This window comes from Littorina saxatilis, linkage group LG5 (genome assembly GCF_037325665.1).
Source record: "Littorina saxatilis isolate snail1 linkage group LG5, US_GU_Lsax_2.0, whole genome shotgun sequence".
Classification (NCBI taxonomy): Eukaryota; Metazoa; Mollusca; class Gastropoda; order Littorinimorpha; family Littorinidae; genus Littorina; species Littorina saxatilis.
In genome coordinates, this window is record NC_090249.1 from 29,916,498 (window position 1) to 29,938,952 (window position 22,455).

At 43.2% G+C, this 22,455-nt stretch overlaps 1 protein-coding gene across 1 annotated transcript; it reads right to left on the minus strand.

The window, feature by feature from the left end:
- Positions 1-1,523: 1,523 nt before the first annotated feature.
- LOC138966817 (voltage-gated purine nucleotide uniporter SLC17A9-like) lies at positions 1,524-22,408 on the minus strand. The gene is made up of 12 exons (XM_070339164.1): positions 22,221-22,408; positions 20,744-20,870; positions 18,905-19,124; positions 18,455-18,554; positions 17,043-17,116; positions 8,914-9,082; positions 8,404-8,500; positions 7,732-7,819; positions 7,150-7,184; positions 4,749-4,920; positions 3,561-3,590; positions 1,524-2,591 (listed from the first exon to the last, which is right to left on the minus strand). The coding sequence occupies exons 1-12, from the start codon at positions 22,373-22,375 to the stop codon at positions 2,452-2,454; spliced, it is 1,407 nt and encodes a 468-aa protein (XP_070195265.1). The 5' UTR covers positions 22,376-22,408; the 3' UTR covers positions 1,524-2,451.
- Positions 22,409-22,455: the final 47 nt, after the last annotated feature.

Here is a 22,455-nt window from a genome sequence, read left to right on the forward strand (position 1 = left end):
ATGCAGAAGCTTTTGAGAAGTCCCACAAAGGGAAATAACTCTGCCTGCCAAACAAAATTCGAGGTCAAGACTCATTGTTCATTTGTTATTTCAAACACATTATTCTTTTAATTATTATGTCGATGTTAAATTTTTTGGCAATTTTTTATAATTAGATCCGTTTTTTCAACCGATTCTTAACTTTTTTTTAGTGTGCATGTACAATACAATAACATAAAAACATCCAACTGAAAATGAGCCATACATAATAGAAATGTTATAGCGTCATTCACCACAAAACAGCAGACTTGAAGCACTTATACTACCATGCATCTACACTTCATAATATTAAATGCATCACAATCAAACAATGCACTAATTTCTCTTGCACACACACACACATCTCTCTCTCTCTCTTGCACACATCTCTTTCTTACACACATCCCTCTCTCTCCTCTCACACTCACACACACAGTCTTCACATAGAAATGTACCATCAAAATGTATAACAAAAGTACAATATGTACATAATTCTGAAAAGATAAGTTCCAGAATAAAACGGTACACCACGCAATGCCACCAACATATTAGTTTAAGACAAACATTCAGAAGAAACAAAAATAGTCCTAAAGTAGCACTGGTATACAATAGACAAGTATTTGGAAAAGATAAGTACATATACCATGTAGACCAGTGGAAGAAAATCACTAAAAGAGGTCAAAAATTGCTGGTTTTCTGAAGGCTTTCAAGCAAAAACAGCCAGCAGCTAAAAGGAGACAGGGGAGGAATAAGTAACAATAACAACACTCTATTGTCTATTCAATAAGTATGCACATGTACATTATACACACAGAACTAAAAACGCTTTCAATTTTCTTTAAAATTCGTCCATATTCCCTCACAATAGATCAATGCTGTGTGTCTTTGTCTGTGTCTACACGTGTGTGTGTGTTCAAGATTGCAGTGTTTGGAATGAAGAACATATGTCAGCATAAGCAGTAATTTTTCATAAGTAGTCTTAACTCATTCTGGACGGCGTTTCACAGAACTCAAAAGCACAATTTAAAAATCAGCAAGCAACAACTCCAGATTTCAGTCAGCTACACAATCACACAATTTCAAATTATCTTGATGGGTCTTCAATAAATTAATGCCCAATTAGATATGCAGTGTCACTGTTTGCAAACCTAGCAACTTCTTTAATGTACAGGCATGAGATCATGAAATTATATCAAATAAACTTTTTTTTTTTTAAATGAACTGTATGTGCCAAAATGTCTTTTTCAAATATACATAGTGCAAAATCATGCAATATGGGGATCAGCTCAGAATATGTGAAAAAAATCTGCAGAAAAATGTCATGCTTGGTACAAAATCTCTCCAGCTAGACCCAAACATTTGTAAGGCAGAGGCGCTGCATGCCCACACAGCAGCAGCCATCCAAAATGGGTTCAGGTAAATTACTTTAAGGACAAAAGATGTAATGGCATTTGAGATACAAATGGAAGACAAATCTGGAATGATACTGGCAGCATTGTTTGCATGGGGGGGAGGGGGGGGAGGGAAGGGGAGGCAGGGGAAGGAAGCGATTCATTTTAGATAGTTGGAGTATAGGGGCAGTTGTTTGAAAAAGCGAACGCAGTCAACATTCTTTTCATCACTTTTTGTTTATGGAAAATGTATACCTCTTTGTTTTTGAAGTGACCGTCTAAATACTGCGTCCGTAACTGGTGATCGACTTCCTGTGCGATATCACTTGGCTATGACGACTTCCTGCGATATATCAATGATATAGAATACCTATTTGACCAATGGTTGGTTTCAGTTTTGTCATGTGACCCGTACAAATCAACAGCTTGCACTCTATTCTAATACTGGAAGAAATACTCTGTCAACAGTCAATGTACAACCACTACAAGCTTACAGCTTGCATATTATTGTTGAATGAAACACTGTTTAAACCAACAGTCAATGCACACACAGTAATAAATATAACACAAAGTATTTCCATTTCAAGCAGCAGCAGTTTTCCAGACATTAAAGCCTCATATGCCTCATTCTAGTTCAACGACCAAGCTGTTTTCTGAGGAATGTATCGTAATAGTAAGGAGCCCAAAACACTGCTCAATATATACTCTTAAGTCCATCTTGAAGTGTTTTGCTCAACCTTTCACAGTGTAACACACTGTCTGGCCATGTGAGGTACACCTTAAAGAGTGAACAACAGAGTCCCTAGTGTTTATGACCGACTTTGTCAAGCGGACTGGGCTGTCCATTTTGCACAGCCAGGGAATGCACAATAAGAAGAATCAGAAAGTCATCAATATGGTGACCTTAAACGGACCAATACACTTCAATGCCCCAGTTGTTTTTAGTTTCTCCGTCAGAAAGGAGAAGACAACCAAAAGTGGTCAAAATCAATATTCCATGGCCTTTACCAGGAGAAATGAATCAAGTAACATCCAGGAGTTGCTACACAATGCGCCGGCCTGTCCCAAATAGCAGAAAGACCACGTAACCGAACACACTGATAGCAGCCGTCTGGTTGAACACAGCGCTCCAACTTTTGGTCGTCTCCAGAATGTAGCCTGCCATGTACACCCCAACAAACCCTGAAACAGACAAACCATAGTGAACATGTGAAATCTTCCTTGGTCAGAATACATGATGCAACAGTAATGGCAAGGTTGGAGGAGAAGAATAAAATGCAAGGTATGAGTAGAGTATGTGTTTTGCAGTGCCTCTTTATCAATATCAATATTGTTCCACTAAATTACATAATTATGACGAGCTTACCTGAGTAAGTGAAGTCTAATTGTGGTTTTATCGACCACAATGTAGAGAGGAAAGGGATTACGTGAGATAGAACGCGGAATACGTCACTGTTTAACGACGTGTAAATGGTGCAGAGAAAAGAGAAAGAGAGAGGAAAGGGATAGGGAGGGAAAACGGTTATCGGTATAACTCTGAAGACAACTTAGGGCGAGGCACGTAATCCCTTTCCTCTCTACATTGTGGTCGATAAAACCACAATTAGACTTCACTTACTCAGGTAAGCTCGTCATAATTATGTAATTTTATCTCCCACAATTCCGAGAGGAATGGGTCACGTGAGACTTTAAAGTCTGCAGCATTTACACCCTATCACTGTCGATGAATTGAAATACATATAAACCTACCCCAATTCTTCATGACAGAACAGCCTGTCCAAAACTCCATCAATGTTATCTTCGCAACTATCTTTCAATTCGTGAACAGCAAGTCAGCTGGAGTGTTACGATGGTTGTATAATGTGACACTACGTATAACACCTCTGAGATCACACTTTTGTTTTTACTTTTACTCCTGTATTATATATATATATTTTTTTTTTTATATATATATATTCCAATGCAGGTGTTGAGTTCAACTATTTGTAGCTGGCTCAAAAATATGCGGAATAGGAAATTTGTTACAAAAGAAATAAATAATTATAAAAAAAGACAAACTTGTAAGGCCTTCCATAACTTTAGACAAAATAAATTTTCAGACAAAACTATCAAAAAATAATTAAATATTCATCCACATATGACACAACTCACCTGGTATTGCACTTGTTGTGTTCAGCACACCTGTAAAAATGATAAGTAGAATTGATTAAATGTTATGGAGACAACAATCTTACTACAGGCCTACAGGCTTATGAGTTCATGCTAAATGTACTGCATGATCGTTACAAAATCAACTACAGGCCTACAGGCTTATGAGTTCATGCTAAATGTACTGCATGATCGTTACAAAATCAACTACAGGCCTACAGGCTTATGAGTTCATGCTAAATGTACTGCATGATCGTTACAAAATCAACTACAGGCCTACAGGCTTATGAGCTCATGCTAAATGTACTGAATGATCGTTACAAAATCAACTACAGGCCTACAGGCTTATGAGTTCATGCTAAATGTACTGCATGATCGTTACAAAATCAACTACAGGCCTACAGGCTTATGAGTTCATGCTAAATGTACTGCATGATCGTTACAAAATCAACTACAGGCCTACAGGCTTATGAGCTCATGCTAAATGTACTGCATGATCGTTACAAAATCAACTACAGGCCTACAGGCTTATGAGTTCATGCTAAATGTACTGCATGATCGTTACAAAATCAACTACAGGCCTACAGGCTTATGAGTTCATGCTAAATGTACTGCATGATCATTACAAAATCAAAACTCATCCAGGGTGGACAAAAACAATCAGAACACCTTATTATCTTGTGTGAGAAATGAGCGCTTCTGGGGTGATAACGCGAGACAACTCCTGTGATCTTGCCGCGAGGTTCCGCCCGTTACCATTGTCTTTTTACCGTATAAAATGCACGACTTACACACGAACTGTTACCAAAGCGACATGCTATTTGGGACCAATGCACGTTTTTTCCCTTTCTCGTGTAATCTTGCCGCGAGGTTCCGCCTGTTACCAGCCGAAAGAAAGAAGGGGCATAACCTCACCAGAACCGCCCATTGCTGTGTGGTGCATTTCATTATGTAAAGTAACATACAAACTTAACATATAGAGGCCCATTCTGCCAATACAATGGAACCCCCCTTTTAAGACCCCCCCCCCTCCAATTTAGCCCCCCCGCCCTTTTAAGACCTTAGATTTTCTGTTCATAACCTCTGTACATAATTTACCTCGATTTTATGACTACAGTACCTCCAGATTCTTTAGAGGTCTTAAAAGGGGGGGGGGGGGGGGGGGGGGGGTTCCACTGCAAACATTCTCACCGAAGACTGCACCAGAGTGGTGTGGTGCCAGATCCACCGGGTTGATGGAAAGGCTGGTACTGTAAAAGCCGCAGCAAGCCACCGCCATTGTCATACAGAACAGCGTACTCTCGTACGAATCCACAAAGGAGATGAGGACAAGAAATGTTGACATCCCACAGAAAAGAAAAGTCTGCAAAGAGAGAGCAGGAATGAGTTCATGAAAAGGGACACAATGAAAAGGGACACAATGAAAAGAGCTACGAGGCCGAGAGTGAGAAGGGTAGAGTTCGTCGCATCTGTATTCCATTTGTATGCAAAATTGTATAGGCATAGATAAAAATGTCCACCAAAATACCCGTGTGACTTGGAATAATAGGCCGTGAAAAGTAGGATATGCGCCAAAATGGCTGCGATCTGCTGGCCGATGTGAATGCGTGATGTATTGTGTAAAAAAAATTCCATCTCACACGGCATAAATAAATCCCTGCGCCTTGAATATGTGCGCGATATAAATTGCATAAAAAAAATCAATTAAAAAAAAAAATCCCTGCGCTTAGAACTGTACCCACGGTATACGCGCAATATAAGCCTCATATTGATCCATTTGACTCACCATCTTCAATTTGGCCAGGCTTTTACATGGGATAAGACCCAGCCCTTCAACTTTGACACGTACAGAAATCAACAACCTATGTGCTTTCTGTAAAGAGTGGGAATTTTTGAAATGAATTAATTTCTTAACAGAAACTATAGTGGCTATCTGTGAAATTAATTCATCCAAAACTTCTGACTCTGCACAAGAAGCACTGAGGATGTTGATTTCTGGTATGTGTTCAAATAGCGGGATAATCTTATCCCATGTAAAAGCTTGGCCAGATCTGAGATGGTGAGCCACACTGTAATCACGAGAGGGACTACAGTGCCTTTAATAGCACAGAAAGTTGTGGTGGTTTATCCTGTAATTTGAAACAGTGCAACAATCAATATGAGGCTTATATCGCGCGTTCTCCGTGGGTACAGTTCTATACCTCTAATTAATATAACCTGAGGCCTCTCCAGTGAGAGGTAATTAACAGCAAATGAAACAACTCTTCCGTTGTACATTATTGTTTCAAATCAAGTACGTGTCACTGCTATGTATGGACATCTGCAACAACGAGACGTTTGCAGGTGGTTCTTTAGGTGTTCACTCATGACAGGTAACAGTGTAAATGATGTGAGTTTGTGTTGATAAGTTTCTATAAGTGTGTGTGTTTATGTGCGCGTGTGTGTATAAGTGTATGGGCGGGGATATAGCTCAGTTGGTAGCGCGCTGGATTTGTATTCAGTTGGCCGCTGTCAGCGTGAGTTCGATCCCAGGTTCGGCGGAAATTTATTTCACAGAGTCAACTTTGTGTGCAGACTCTCTTCGGTGTCCGAACCTCCCCCCGTGTACACTACATTGGGTGTGCACGTTAAAGATCCCACGATTGACAAAAGGGTCTTTCCTGGCAAAATTGCTTAGGCACAGTTAATAATTGTCTACCTATACCCGTGTGACTTGGAATAATAGGCCGTGAAAGGTAAATATGCGCCGAAATGGCTGCAATCTACTGGCCGTATAAAATTTCATCTCACACGGCATCACTGCAGAGCGCCTAGAACTGTACCCACGGAATATGCGCGATATAAGACTCATTGATTGATTGATTGATTAAGTGTGTGTGTGTGGGTGAGAGAGATAGTGTGTGTGTGTGTGTGTGTGTGTGTGTGTGCGTGCGCGTGCGTGTGTCTGTTCATGTGTGTGTATGCATGTGTGTGTGCGTGCTTGTCACATCACAGATAATAGATCTTCAAAAGTTCTTAAGAAAAGATCTTGTAAATCTTCCTCATGAGAATTAAAAAGTACATGTACTGTCATAGACCAGATCAAACTCAAAATGCATGTGTACATGTGTGTAACCGAGTGCCGAGACACCACAGTCACCTTTGGAGGCGAAGTCCAATCAAACAGGATTGAGTATTTTAGAGCTTATTTCTAAGCCCTTTAAAAACTGTTATGCATTACTTGGCGGGTCCATGGTTCGGAACTTTGGGGACAAAGTTCATTCAAAAGGGGGCGAGTGTGACAGGGAGACTACTGTCGCCCTTCACAGCAGACTCTGCAGAGTTGTTTCCCTTTGAAGTAGGCAACACCTGTGGATTGTAGAGTTCTGTTTGTGATGGGGTCTGGCGGCTTTTGTCTCTCTGTATGTTCATGGATTCCTTTGCGAATGCACAACAGTTTTTATAGGGCTTAGAAATAAGCTCTAAAATTCTCAATCCTGTTTGATTGGACTTCGCCTCTAAAGGTGATTGTGGTGTTTCGGCACTCGGTTACATGTGCACCGTGTGTTTCATACACAAGAGTAAAGAATAACACATAAATAAAAATACTTACAGCCAACAGTTTTCGCACAGCTGTCACCTGCATCCCTGCAGTAAAAAGGGAGGAATATCAACAGCCGTCACTCAATGCTGAATTACACTGCACAAGCTGTCACCTCACAATGCCTTAAATTTGCCCAATAGAGAAAAATATGATTACTTCTGAAAGCAATGGAGAACATAATTGTTGTATACAGCAGCTATAACAAACAACATGCATCAACAGTTGACAGTTTAGCTTTATGTGGTGTGGTTTGTGTGTGTGTATTACCTGACAATGGGTTCAAAATTGATTGCACTGACAAGCAAATTGCAGAACACAATTGCCAACCACACAAGCTTCAACAAACAACTTGAATGTGAGAACAAATGACAGCTAATCTTTATTCTTTTTGTGTGTTGATGTGATAAATTGTTTGTTTGCTTGTTGTAATAACATGTTATAGATTGAAACCTGCATCAAATCTAAAGTAAGAAGAAAACCCCAAGGGAAAATAATACATGTATTATAATCACAGCTTCACATTTTGTCTTTCTCTTCTTCTTTCTCTTTTTCTTCTCAATACAAAATCAACTGTATCTGTAATATACTTACCAGATTTGATCATCCTGTCAGCAAGCCAGCCTCCAGATATATTGCATGGCAGGATTACCAGCCAAGGTACCACGTTAAAGATCCAGCTCTGCCAATAAATAAACATGCAATCTAATATTGACACAATGCCCTTGGGAAAATTAATTATGCTATGCTTTTGGACAAATTACGCAATACCCTTGAACAATTATGCTGTATGTGCCCTTGAGAAAATACCCAATGTGTTTGTGAAATTACAGATATAATGCAATGCCCTTGAAAAAGTATGCAGTACCCTTGAGAAAGTACACCATGTTACTGTGAAATTACACAGCATTACGTAGAAAAGAGGTTACAGTTTACTCTTGATTATACTTGATTCGCTGAGAAAAATTACTGTACAGAGAGAATGTGCTTGAAAGACATGTAATTACTCTGTGGAAAAAGAAATCTGTGCACAAATTTGGAAATGTATGATTAAATAAGTTACAGATATATTGGGTCCAATTTTTTAGAGGCAGTCAGAAGATGGGATGGAGTGTCTTTCCCTTTTCTATTTCTTTTTCTCTCACGATCTCTCTCCTCCCTTTTTCACCTTTTCCAGCATTGTGTAGAGATATGAAAAACCAAAAGATGATCTAATAGTCAGTACTTCTAGCGCAAACAACAAGACAAAAATGATCGAGTTCCTACCTTTGCCTCTGGGAAATTGTCATGGAAAAATGTTGGTAGCCAAGACAACAGAATATAGGATCCATTGCTGGCGCAGTAATTGGCCACTAGAAGTGCCCTGCAGAAGATAATAAAGATAATAAAAAGTGCATTGAAGACGGTTTGTGTATATCTTTCATGAAAGGCTTAAAACAGCATTTCTTGACACATGCAACAAACACATAAAACATTCCTGTGCTAGCTGATATGAAAAGCAGTTCTTACCTTCTGTTACAACCAAAATCAACAGAGAGAGAGAGAGAGAGAAAGAGAGAGAGAGAAACACAGACACGCAACCTCTCCCCCTCCCTCCCAAAAAATAAAAGAAGAATTGAAACACACACTGGGTTTATAGGCAGACTGAACCATAGACACATCAGATTTGGGGCTGATCAAATATACCGGGGAAATAAAATAAAAAGGCTGATAGGCAGAAAGAAATCAGTTACGCCACCAGAGGTGTAATACCAACAAAAGAAAATCATCACAAACCAGAAAGAATATTTAGAGAAGAGTTTACACCAAGGCACCGGTGATGGTGTATATGTGTTGCTGTTCTGGTCAGGTGATAACAGTTTAGCGCCAAACGGCACCGATGACAAAGGCTGCTTAGGAATCAGCCATCGGTATGCTGTCATCGCCCACAGGAGACCGCAAATACCTGAAAAGAGAACACCAATCAAGCAAGGAAGTGAAATCAAAACTTGTGTCAGTCAGATTAACCGTCATTCAAACTGTCTGTTTAAAGTTTGACAATTCTTGTTTTTACATTTAGTTTTGACTAAATGTTTTAACGTTGACCGGGAATCGAGATGAGGGTCTGGTGTATGTATGTATGTATGTATGTTACGTATGTATGTGTGTGTGTGTGTAGAGCGATTCAGAGCAAAGTACTGGACCGATCTTCGTGAAATTTAACATGAGAGTTCCTGGGTATAATATCCCCAGACGTTTTTTTCATTTTTTTGATATATGTCTTTAACCCCTTCACTGCCATAGTATAACAGCATTTTGGTATTGCTGTGTGCCAGGGCAAAATTTCACTTTCTTCGGTAGGTTCACTAATCTGTTCACTGCTCGATCATTTATTGAGATATCTCTTAGATCTTTGGCATGTGTTTTGCTTATAGCCTTGGCTATTATAGGATGACATGATCATTGGACTTTGTGATTGTTTTTGTAAAAATTGATATAATGACCATTTTTGTCAAAAATTACAGTTTCCGGACTTACACACACACACATTGCAGCATGTAAAACCACACAAAACACTGCTAAAACTGGTGTCAAACATCAGGTACTCACATTACAGCCCATAAAAGTATTCTTCTGTGTGGTAATCCATAAATCGAAAATTTTTAATTAAATTTTCATTTGATTAATATACTTACCCGAGTCACATATTAGCATTGACGCAGTCGAGATGCTAGGTAGACTGAAAAAACGCTATCCCGTCTATAGTATAAGGGAAGCAACCCAAGCAAAAAAGTAGCAAGCTTGCTACCCTGGGTTGCCTCCCGTAGCGTGCATCACGCCACAGATCTCGTACCCAATACGAGACACCCTCATTCGACTTCTAGAATACAAAGAAACTAAAAGCGGGGAAGGTGGGAGGGAATTACCTATGTGACTCGGGTAAGTATATTAATCAAATGAAAATTTAATTAAAAATTTTCGATTAAATTACATATTCTTACTCCGAGTCACATATTAGCAGATAACTCCAACAAGGTGGTGGGTAAGATCAAAAAGTTCAAACTCACTCTAAAGTTCTGGAGAGACAAAAGCCAGCTGCCGCCAAGGAAGGAACAGGCCGAGACCCATCCTGACAGAGGGCAGCAATGTCTGCAGAACCTGATAAGACAAAATCCTAGCGCCAGAAGCTGTGCGCAGGACATCATCCAAACCCCATAGGCAAAAAAGGCCAAGGCCCTGGAAAAGAGCTCAGGCCGAGCCGAGGGAAAGATAGCATAAGCTATGACAAGGCGGAAGGCAAGAAAATCCCTTGCCGAGAAACTGGCCCACTGCCAAAAGTCAGGAAAGGATCCCGTGAGAAAGCAACCACTGACTCACTCTAAACCCTTGCCAGGAACTGGCCCACTGCCAAAGGACAGAATCGGACCGAGAACCACCCTGATTGACAGCCGAGATGTCTCTCAGGCAAGAATGCGAAAGACAACCTCAGAGAGCCAGTAAGCTGTGCCCAGCACTTCTTCCAATTTTCTGAACCGTAAAACAGTCCGGAAAAGGACCCCAGTCTTGGATAAACCCGACCAAGTAGAGGGAAGGACAAGCTGCCCCCCCCCCCCCCCCTTAAATGGAAGGAAATGCTAATGGCCTGGAAAAGATCCGTGCGTAAGGTTGCCGGCTAAGCCCTGAAAAGGACCGACCCTCACGGAGACCATAAGGCAAACATGCCAAAGTAAGAAAACTTTGGGATGGAGTGAGGCCCAAAGGCCGTTGAGAGAACAGTCAGCTCCGGAAGAGTGACCAAACTCCAAACCGGAAAGAGAGAGACGCCTGAGTATCAAGTACCAGGGTCCACCTCAATGAGCAAAACTCAAGGGAGACGGTCACCAGTCGTCCCTTGCCCCTCCCTGCGCAAGCAGAGAGAGGGGTAAAAAAGGGGACGAAGCGACCTAAGGTAGTGCCTAAGCACCGCAAATGCGGACCCGCAGTGGCCAAATCCTAATGTGACCGGAGACCGGAAACAAAATGACGAAAGCCAGCGTGATCTCAGAGCAGACTGCTTGTAGGTAATTGAAAATGAATCAAAAAACCCGAAACAGAAAGGACGAAGCTGGTAAGAAAGACGGAAAACCGTGAAGCGAACCAGCCGTCAGCCTCCCGAGACCAGAGTTCTCAGTAATAGTCATAGTTGCAAGTGAAGAAGGGGTGACCAGGCCGGAAGCCCAACCCGGCAGAAATCGTCCCAACTCACATCATGCAAGCATGATGGAGAAGAGGAAGAGACGAAATCCGCAGTCACAAGAACCAATTGCCAAAGTCGCAACACGACAGGCAGGAGACTATAACACAGGCTAAGGCCGAGAGCCTTGCTGCCCGTAGGCCGGCCATTGCGCCAAAGTACTCAAAGTACACAGGCACAGTAAGAAACCAAAAGTTTCGGCCGCCGAAAAAGATGCTGGCCTAGAGGCCAGCACCGAGAAAACTGGAACATTAGCTAGACCTCTGCCCACAAAAGGGAGGAGTAGCCAAAAAACCTGAGAAAAAGTGACAAGCCAAGAATGACTTCTCAAACATGCGTTGCCCAGACAATGCACCCTCAGGAAAATCTGAATGTTACTTCCGAGGCCAACTCAAGTGAACCTTAAGTTTGGACGAAACACCAGAACGCGTCTGATCGCTAGAGAAAGACAAAGTCAGACTCGGCGAAAGACAAACCTGGACCAAGTCCAGAAGCTGGTGGCAAGAGAAAACGGGGAAGCCCAAAGGCAGAAACCCCCCTTTAAACGGAAATCGACCTCTCAGCACCCATACGCTGGGAAAGAGAAAGAACGTCGAAGCCCGAAGCCACAAGCACAAGGAAAACAACAACCACCACCTCCAACGGATGAAATGGCTGTTGCTCCCGCCGAGGCTAAAACCCCGAAGCCCTAAGGCCGGCTGTTGTTTCAAAAACCCAGCGTCCTATGACGGCTGTGAAAGAAACAATCTCACCTGAGCTGAGGACGTAGGCCGCTTAGGCTGAGTCCGCTAGGTATAGCCTGCTTAGGAGCGGCCTGCTTTTGCTGCTTTCAAATTGAAGCTCAAAAGAAGGGAACCGCTGTTCTCTGTTGGTCTCAATCCCCTGCTTCTGGCATGAGAGGCCAGGCTGCCGGAGAGAGACCGTCCACCAAGGATGACGAACTGAGAATGTTCCTTGTCGACTCCTCAGAAAACCGGGAGTGGGCAAGAAACAAGTCCCTTCCGCACGAGACCGCATGGAAATAGCGCAGAGAGGACAGCCTCATCTGTGCCTCGTTCACCCTTGTAAGTGTGGAGAGGAGTGAGACACTTCCTCCGCGTCCTGCCCTTTAGTAAGGGGAAAGGGCGCCAAGGAATCTGCCAGAGCGCGAGAAAGCGCCCGCAGGAGAGTCTCGGAAATGGAACTGAGTTCCAAAAGTTGTCAGCCCCCTTCCTCAGAGAATAGGAGATTCTGCCCATAGAACGGCAGAACCGAATCCTTCCTCAACGGCTTCGTAAGAAGCGAAAGAAGTTCCGGCGTGACCGAAAAACGGTGCACGCGGACGGGGAAAGGCCAACAGGCAGCTACGAGACGACCTTGGCCAAGGCAACTTCCTCTGGTCCGCTAAGGGCACGAAGGAGGAAGCCTGCGCAGGAGCGGCAAGGCATTCCGATGCCAGCTCCGAAGCTGAACCCTGAGGAACCAGCAACGAAACCGACGCCGGAGGCCACCCCCTGTCGAAGAGGGGGGCTCGGCGAAAAGGCAAAAAGGCGAAAAGCTACTAAGGGCGATTCTTCAAACCAGAAGTAGCTGCTTCCTCTTTGCCGACCGAAGTCCTTCCTGTTGGCAATCGATTGTGCTCATTCCCTAACTGAGAGGAGGATGAGAGGAATCAAAACCAAGGAAAGTGGGAGAGAGGAGCTCGCGGCCACCACCGGAGTGTGTGGATGCTGCTGTCCCAACAGAGGCAAGAAGCCTGTATGCCCATAGGGCAAGCCTTGTTCGAAATTCACCGGCGACCAAACGGAAGCAGCGGGAACTGAACCGGAAAATCCGGGAGGAGCCGGAAGTGCGGCAGCAACAGCAGCGCTATGCCAAAGCTGGTGCTGAGCCACCTACGAGCTGAAGCTCGGAACCCAAAGGTAGGCCGTAGGCCAGAACCGGAAGTGACAGTAACCTGTGCACTACCCGCTTGACCTACCCTCCTGCCAAGGCCGGAAGCGAAGCTGCCGGAAATGGCTGCCGTGCAAAGGGCAAAGCTCAAACCGGAAAGGGCCATGGGCTGCCCACACCCCGATGAACTAACATTTCCAGCCGGAGCCGGAAGAGAAGCTGTCGCGGACGACTGCTTACGTATAGCGCAGCTCAAGCCGGATGGGATCATTATTTGTCCACCTTCCAACGAGGCACTACTTCCGTGAACCGGAAGTGCCGCTGTCGCGTACGACTGCCGACGTAAGGCAAGGCTCGAACCGGACGTGACAGTAGCCTGTGCACTAACCAGTGAACCCACACTTCCGGTCGGAACCGGAAGAACAGCTGTCGCGGGCGACCGCTGTCATAGGACAAGGCTCGAGCCAGACGTGACAGTAGTCTGTGCACTAGCAAGTGAACCTCTACTTCCGGCCGGAGCTGGAAGCGGCTGCCGCGAACGACTGCTGACGTAAATTCGGAAGCTGGCCAGAGCCGCCGAAGGCAGCTGCTCCTCGTACACGGACCCGAAGTCCGAAACGCCACCTGAAGGGGACGGCTCATAGCCAAAAGAACCCGACAAATGACGCTGCGAGGGAAGGCCGTAAGCCGAACGCCCATCCTGTTGGCCATTGATGAAACTCGCACCCCTGACTAAGAGGAAGATGAGAGTCACCAACAACCGAAGGCAGCTGAAGAGAGGAGCTAGCGGCCACCACCGAAGTGGGTGGCTGCTGCTGTCCCAACAGAGGCAAAAAGCCTGTATGCCCAGGAGAACCACCGTATTCGAAATTCACCGGCGACACAACGGAAGCAGCGGGAACCGAACCGGAAAAGCCGGGAGGAGCAGGGAGTGCAGACGCAACAGCAGAACTATGCCATAGCTGGTGCTGAGGAGTCTGCAAGCCACAACCCGGAAGCCCTAGGCCGGAACCGGAAGTGACAGATGACTGTGCACGACCCGTTTGACCTACATTTCCTGCCCAGGCAGGAAGAGCAGCTGCCGGAAACGGCTGCTGTAGCAGGGCAAGGCTCGAACCGGAAGGGACCATGGGCTGTCCGCAAACCAGTGAACCAACACTTCCGGCCGGAGCCGGAAGCGAAGCTGCCGCGGACGGCTGCTTACGTAATTCGTAGCTCAAACCGGCAGGGACCATGGTCTGTCCGCTGTCCAGTGAACCACTACTTCCGGCCGGAGCCGGAAGGGAAGCTGCCGCGGACGGCTGCTTACGTAATTCGTAGCTCAAACCGGCAGGGACCATGGTCTGTCCGCTGTCCAGTGAACCACTACTTCCGGCCGGAGCCGGAAGGGAAGCTGCCGCGGACGGCTGCTTACGTAATTCGTAGCTCAAACCGGCAGGGACCATGGTCTGTCCGCTGTCCAGTGAACCACTACTTCCGGCCGGAGCCGGAAGTGCAGCTGCCGCGGACGGCTGCTGCGAGCACATACCTTGTGACGACCGTATCCCAAAAGGGACCTGCTCAGGTGCACTCCCGCAAGCGGTAGCCACCGAGCGCCGGCCGAGAAGAGAAACGCCTCCCTGTTCACCGCCTCCAGCACCAACGCCGAAGCCAGCAGGCTGGACAGGTGATCCGGAAACAACAGGAACACAGGAAGCCAACGACCGAGGGTCGCACACCCCCGGGAGGGAGGCAGAGCTGGAAACAGGGTCCGTCCGCGCCATCTCAATTTCTGGAAGCAAAGAGGACAAAAGGCTAGCCACAAGAGTGCCAGCCTCCGGCACAGGCGCCGGGTTCGAAACGGACGTGGTAGCGGTAATGCCCGCCGCCCGCGAGCCAGACGAAGTTTCCTCCGGCGCCGAAATGGGCACCGAAAAAACGAAGTTAGTCTTCGGGTCAGAAACGTGAACCGTGGGGTTCCTAGCCGAAGAAGTAGAAGCCGAGGACTTAGGTTTGCCAGGGCCTTTGCCCTTACTCTCGGCCTTAGCCGCTCGCCTTTTCTCACTATCAGACATGCTGTCACGCGAGAAAACAAACTACTGAAAATACACAAGTCTCTAGGACGTTAAAACTTCAGCAGAATAACTAGCACAAAGTACAAGTTACAAGCAGGTAATAGTGCTACTGGTCGACGCTAAAAGTCCGAGCACGGACCCAAACTAACCAGCAAAAAACACCACGTGTAAGCGAAAAATGGCGACCAAAATGGCGGCCACAGCAACAAACTACCGAGCAAAATTCACAAGTCCGCGGACGAGAAAATTCTCAGCAGAATGGCAAAGCAAACAACAACAAAATGGAACAATCTCACCGCTAGAAACAGCTATGAGCAGACGGGGAGCCGAGGCTGGTGGGTGTCAAGCAGACAGCAAACAACAGCCTAGGAGCGAAAACAAGCACGACCTGTCTCTCTGGCTGAAAGATGTCGAATGAGGGTGTCTCGTATTGGGTACGAGATCTGTGGCGTGATGCACGCTACGGGAGGCAACCCAGGGTAGCAAGCTTGCTACTTTTTTGCTTGGGTTGCTTCCCTTATACTATAGACGGGATAGCGTTTTTTCAGTCTACCTAGCATCTCGACTGCGTCAATGCTAATATGTGACTCGGAGTAAGAATATGTAATTTAATCACTTCTTGTAGAGCTTCCAGAACACTGTATCGCTTGAAAACAGGTCTACGAGTTGAGGTCCGACTTTCGGCCGCCATTTTGAATGCTATAGATCGGTTCTACATTTCTAACACAGTTTTTAACACGTGGTAGTAACTTATCCGAACGGTCTATGGGAAAGAACTGTGTTTAGAACCCCTACAAGTACTTGGACAGTGGTTACCTCCCATTTAGTTTTCAGAAATGTCCTGAAATGTTGTTGACACAAATCCCACGTATGAGATACGGTTATGGGCGTACGACAAACCGAAAATGACCACGTATTACATACGGGGTGGGCAGTGAAGGGGTTAATGACATCATATCCGGCTTTTTGTAAAAGTTGAGGCGGCACTGTCACGCTCTCATTTTTCAACCAAATTGGTTGAAATTTTAGTCAAGTAATCTTCGACGAAGCCCGGACTTTGGTATTGCATTTCAGCTTGGAGGCTTAAACATTAATTAATGAGTTTGCTCATTAAAGTTGTCATTAAAATCGATTTTTCACAAACAGATTTAAAATTGATTGAATTGTATTCCTCATCTTCTCCTGAATTAAAAAAATATTATATGTCATGTTTAGTCCAAAACTCAGAATAAAAGGAAATAGGTTGAGCGGCGGCGAGCGTGACCCGTCTCGGTCTTCGGTATGGTTTGCCAAGACTATCTGAATGTAGTCTAGCTCTGCGATGATTGGTTTGTTTTGTTAATCTTGACTAAATGTTTTTATATCGCTTCACGCGACTTGTTGATTCTTGTTTTTGATTAAAAGTGCTATGCTTTCAGTCTGGTTTTGTTCTGTCTTACCTATTCCAAACAAAGAGTGAACATGTCTGTGTGAGGTTTACCACTTTTCATGCTTTACTGAATCCCCTTGACACCCCCCCCCCCCCCCCCAAACGTTTTGTTATCCCATCAGAATTTCATGGAGGGGTCAAATGACCCATATTCTTTTTCTTCCTGGCACACACACACACACACAATCATTTGTACATGTACTTTCACTTGTTGAAAATTAAATGATTGGTTGATGTGTGCAGTAAAAACTTCATCATCACATAATTGTTAAAGCACGCTTATACCTTCCACCCTCTTCTCTGCATGACCAAACCGTTTCAAAATGAAAAATCTTACCGATAAAATAAAATGGCTTTTGCCAACCAAAGCGCTCCAATAAAAATGATCCGGCACTCCCACTCAATAATGTTCTGTAGGATAAAAGAAGAAAACACACATTTTAAAAACATTTCAAAAATAAATGTACACAAAAAAATCTACATGTATCACCATTTACATGGTTATAAAAGAACGTAAACACCTACACCCAATTTGTTGTCATTCTTGATGATGTTATATGTGTGTGTGTGTTTGTTTGTGTGTGTGTGTGTGTGGGGGGGGGGGGGGGATTTAGTAGAACAATGTATTAGTAAGCATGCAGTAACAGAAGACTACAGTGTGGAGCCTACCTTTGGGCATTTACCTGTTTTCCCTATCGTCTGTTGCAACTTTTATTTTTCTTCTCTAGCAAAATCATATATTTATAAAGAAATTGTACAACAAACACTGTGAGAAACAGAAAACTATCACATGCCTGAGGAGTTAAAACTATTTTCAGTAACTAAAAAGAAATGAAAAGAAAAACAAAGAATGCAAAAAGTTCAAACAAAACAAAAATCAGTACAAAACAATCAATTGAACCAAACTGCTTCAAAGTAAAAATATTATATTTTATTGGAAAATTAACATTTTAAAAATCCATCACAGGGTTGAAAAAAAATATACAAGCAAACGACAAAAAAAGCAATTTACATCTTGAGCAAAATACAGAAAAGTCAGGAAAATTGTGAAAAGACAAAAAGTTAAATCATTTCATTGGAGACTAACCATGCAATAAATCATCTTAAAAAAGGTTGCCAAAGCAATGATTTGGAAATGTAACTTCAAACCCAAAGTGGATATATAAAAAAAAAGTCAATCAATGAGAAAGAGCTAGCATTCATTGTTCACAGAAAAAAATCTTCAATTCAATTACAGCGATAGTCGGTTCTAATGATAGGACAAAAGGCATAGGCAAGTACAGCATTCTCACTCAATTCAGCCCCATCAACATTTCAGAGTCTGAGCCTCATCTAAACAGAACACTCTAAAAATCATCTCATCAATCCATTCCAATGTGCACCTATTAATGTACTTACAACATATTTCTTATTTGAAGGCATTCCTGAAAAGACAGTAAATAACTCCATGTCACGTGTGACTATTTGCAGTCTGAGAGTAAACTTTTACAAATTTGCAAAAACTTGTTCCATGTTTGCTCTTACACTTTTCATTTCACTTTCTACCATGTAAACAGATACAAATGCAAACCAAACCCCCCCAAAAAAGAACAGGGAGAACAAAACACCATACAGATTTTTAACAATCTTGGTAAGGTTACTCATATATTATGAACCTTATGCAAACCTGCTCCACAACTGATAGCACTAAAAAATACTTGAGCCCAGAAGCATAAACATAAAAAAAGTGAAAAAGAGAGCTGCACTTACCCACAATTTGCACCAGTGGCAATCAAGCTAAACGATAACGACCTCTCTTCATTTGGAACTTTACGGGCCACGGCACTTGTGACGCTCGGAAAATGCACCCCTGTAAGTTCAGTGGAACATCAGTCCATAAAAGATATAAGCTTTCTGCTCATAAAAGTGAGTATATACCCTATCAATGTTGTATTGCCTGTATGTCATGTTTGTTGCAGCACTGTTCTTTCTTCGGAATATTATACAGAAAAACGTGTATGGCTAGATCGAGATACAAAATAACAAAAATCAATCTGTATTTAAATGCTTCACACACACACACACACACACACACACACACACACACACACACAGGTAAACACAAACACACACAAACTAAAACACACACACTCTCACTCACAGATCTTCAACACTGACCCTCACATGGCAACAGTAACAAAACACAAGTAAAAGCCTCACCCTGTGAAACACCCAGCAGAACACGAAAGAGCACAACAATGTAGAGAGAATAAGAGTTGTACACAGACAACTGTATCAGCAGGGGTGTGCACAGAGTGATAGATGACCACACCACACTCGCCATCAGCAAAACACGCTCCCCTCCAACGCGATCGCTGACATAGCCGCCCAAAACTTGTGTCATCATGTAGCCCCAGAAAAAGGCGGATAAGACCACCCCCTGTTGAAATGTTTTAGCAGATTATGTCAAACAGATTATATATTGAGAATAGTAAACTAGACTCACAGTGACAGTAATTCAAGTTTGATTAGGTAATGTTAACCACACCCCACCCTTTTCCCCTTCCCACCATAGAAAATATGTCATAAAACAAAACAGGGATCAATATCAAATCTCAGCAAACGACAAGAAGAATATCAAATCTCATTTGTCCTCAAAGCATATGTTGATCATGCTGTTTAACAAAAGAATGACAGATACAGCCAAGAACTCCAATACCACATAGATGCATGCATGTCTATCTAGTCTAATATTAATAATACTGTGTTTACAGTACTTGAAAAAAAATGCTTGAGTAATGGATAAAAGTGAACAATAAAATAACTATGATTAAACTGTGAATAAAACTGAGGACAATATAAGATGTTTGATGGGTTGTTCACAGACCAGCTTTTTTGTCGTCCGAGGGGGAGCATATCGTCTTTTGTTTCATATCTATTGACCAAGGCCGAAGGCCGCGGTCAATAAATATGAAACAAAAGTCGATATGCCCCCCGAGGACCAACAAAAAAAGCTGGTCTGACAACAAACCACCAAACATCGTTTTTGTCATCATTTTGGTAGTGAGAAAATAAGATAACAATCAACACAGGGAGCCATGCTTTGAAACACGGGTTCCGTGCTGATAACCACACGAGTTCCGTGCGGATAACCACTGGCAATCAAAGCTGCCGTGTGAAAGCAACTTTCTGTATTTTTGAGTTCATAAAATGTTGGGATGAATATGTCAGGTTTGAGGATGCACAGTTCTGTTTGTTCATCTCGGTATTCCACTCCCTCGGCTTTCAGTTGTGAGTATTAAGCTTAGTAATCGAATGTGGAAGCTACGTTGAGTCAAAGGTCACAGAAGATTTGCGTCGTGCAGCGAAGGAAAGAATCGCGATCTTGTTTCCGACTCAGTACCTCTTTGTTTTTCATTAGACCTGTCAATCTGCTTGCTCGGCTTTGTGAGATGTTTGCATATCTTGTTGCTATTTTCTTTGCTTTTATCATTATTTCTTTTTTGTGCTTCGTTTATCGATATCATACAACGTCTTGTGCACGGGTCAAAATGTGTGTGTCAGGGGTCAATTGGTTTGACTTGAATTTGACGTTCGTGTTTCTCACACAAAGATACACGCACTCCACGACTTTGTAAGAAGACATAACATATCGGTAGGTTTCATTTGTTTGTGACGAATTTATTGAAGTAGTTTTGTTTTTTTGTTTACTTTTGCCAGTTTGCCAGTTGGTTTTTGGAACTTTGCAAAGCAGTGTCTTGTCGTCTGTTTAGGTCTGGGGAAACGCCAATGAAAAGAGCCGAAGAATCCTCGAGCGTTTCTATTGGGTTTGCTTTTGATTATCCATGTAATAGGGCTTCCTGCAACTATGGTAACCGGGGATTTATTCCCCGGGGAACATGAGATTTATTACCCAGGTGCTTGTGAATGAAAACTCGTGAAAATGATGACAAAGATTTTTGTTGAGATAATCAGCAGAAATTTCTTGGTGCAATATACTGCAACTGTACTCTATTTTCACGATTAATCAAGCTGTATACATCAACTGTGGTGACTTACTGACTGAGTTTTGTTCCAGTCCATGTCATCAGCCACCTCCACAATGCACACTGGCATGATGGTCCGGGCTGCGTACAGAATGGCCGTACCACACATTAAGATGCCTGTCCATTGACGCTTTTCTTTGCTGAAAAAAACAAAACAAAGAACAGACAATTTCTGAATTGAAGAGGTTAACATTCTGTGAAGATTGTACACAATTCAATACATACTGTAGCAATTATTGCACCTCAGATTATTTGACTGATGAATCCTAGCTGCCAAATGGACAGTCACATATTGTACTCTGAAAATAAATTGACAAGTTTTCATGCAACATACACCAGATTCACAAAAGGCTGTGCCCGCAAGAACCACTCCTGGCAACACTTAATAAACAGCAATAACTGGCCTGGTTTGGACATGTTACTCCTCATGACAACCTACCCCCCCCCCCCCCCACAATATTCCCAAAGGCACTTAAGTTATTGCAGAAAGGATGTGGCTGCCAGGAGTTAAAATTTGGCAGAGAGATAACTGAATGGCCAATAAAAGAGCTAGTAGATGAGCCTCGATATCAGCATTGTTCTCCTTGCTCAAAACCCTTCCACAATTAAGGAACTAAACTGAACATACAGAGTTCTCGGTAATCTTGAACTTTAGCGTTGTAGTAAGTTCTAGCTCACAATCCAGTGGCATTTTTTACTTAATTTTGATACAAGCCTACCCTCCTTCGTAAATATTGACAGTAGGACAGAATTGCCTCTCCTCCTTTGAAATGGCAGGTTTTTTTCTAAAACGCATGTAAACGAAATGCATCCATACATGCAGTCATTCCGTGACTTCAAAGGTATATCTAAAATGACTTTGTTATGCTTACATATTATAACTATAAGGGCAGATTCTGCAAAAACTGGAGGCTTAAATTCCTCTGAATTGTGAGCTATAAAGTTCAACATTACCCACTTCTCCGAATGCATGCATGCTTAAAAAATTGCAAAGGGTCTCATATACTGCTCACTGCATGCATCTGCTTAAACTTATAACAATTAAACTCATTTACAAATTTAAACTTCATGCAAATTTAAAATTAAAAAAACCAAGAGTAAATCTGACAATAATTAACTAAGTGGATCCAATAATGGAAATCAAAACAGCTGATCCAGCTACTAAAGGCAGTGTATGTGAGTGCATGTGTGCATTGTGTGTTGGTATGTGTGTGTGTGTGTGTGTGTGTGTGTGTGTGTGTGTGTGTGTGTAGGGGAGGTGCACGTGTTGTTGTTTGTGTGCCTTTGAGTGTATGTATACATGTGTGTGTGTGTGTGTGTGTGTGTGTGTGTGTGATATGTGTGTGCTCTCTCTCGCTCCTTGTCTCTCTCTCTGTTTCACTGTTCACGTGGACACACAAACGCAATGTACCGTAGACATACAGAACAGTCAAGTTCAGCTGTGAAACTAATTTCAGTTTGCACACGTATGCACGCAAAAGTAAACCAACCGTGACAAGTAGATCTTTGATTGTGATTCCATTTTGTCAGGAAATACAAATGGATCTTTATCTCCCATTTTGGTCGTTGTCCCTTTACGAAGCATATCTACTTTCAAAAAAACAACACAACAAACTTCTAGCCCTTTGAGACAGAGCGAGTCCATCAGCTGCCATGTCGCCGAGACCACCTGTTGTCTTCTCAGTGCTCTCCCCTCGTATTTTCCATGTCAGGGAAACGTCACTC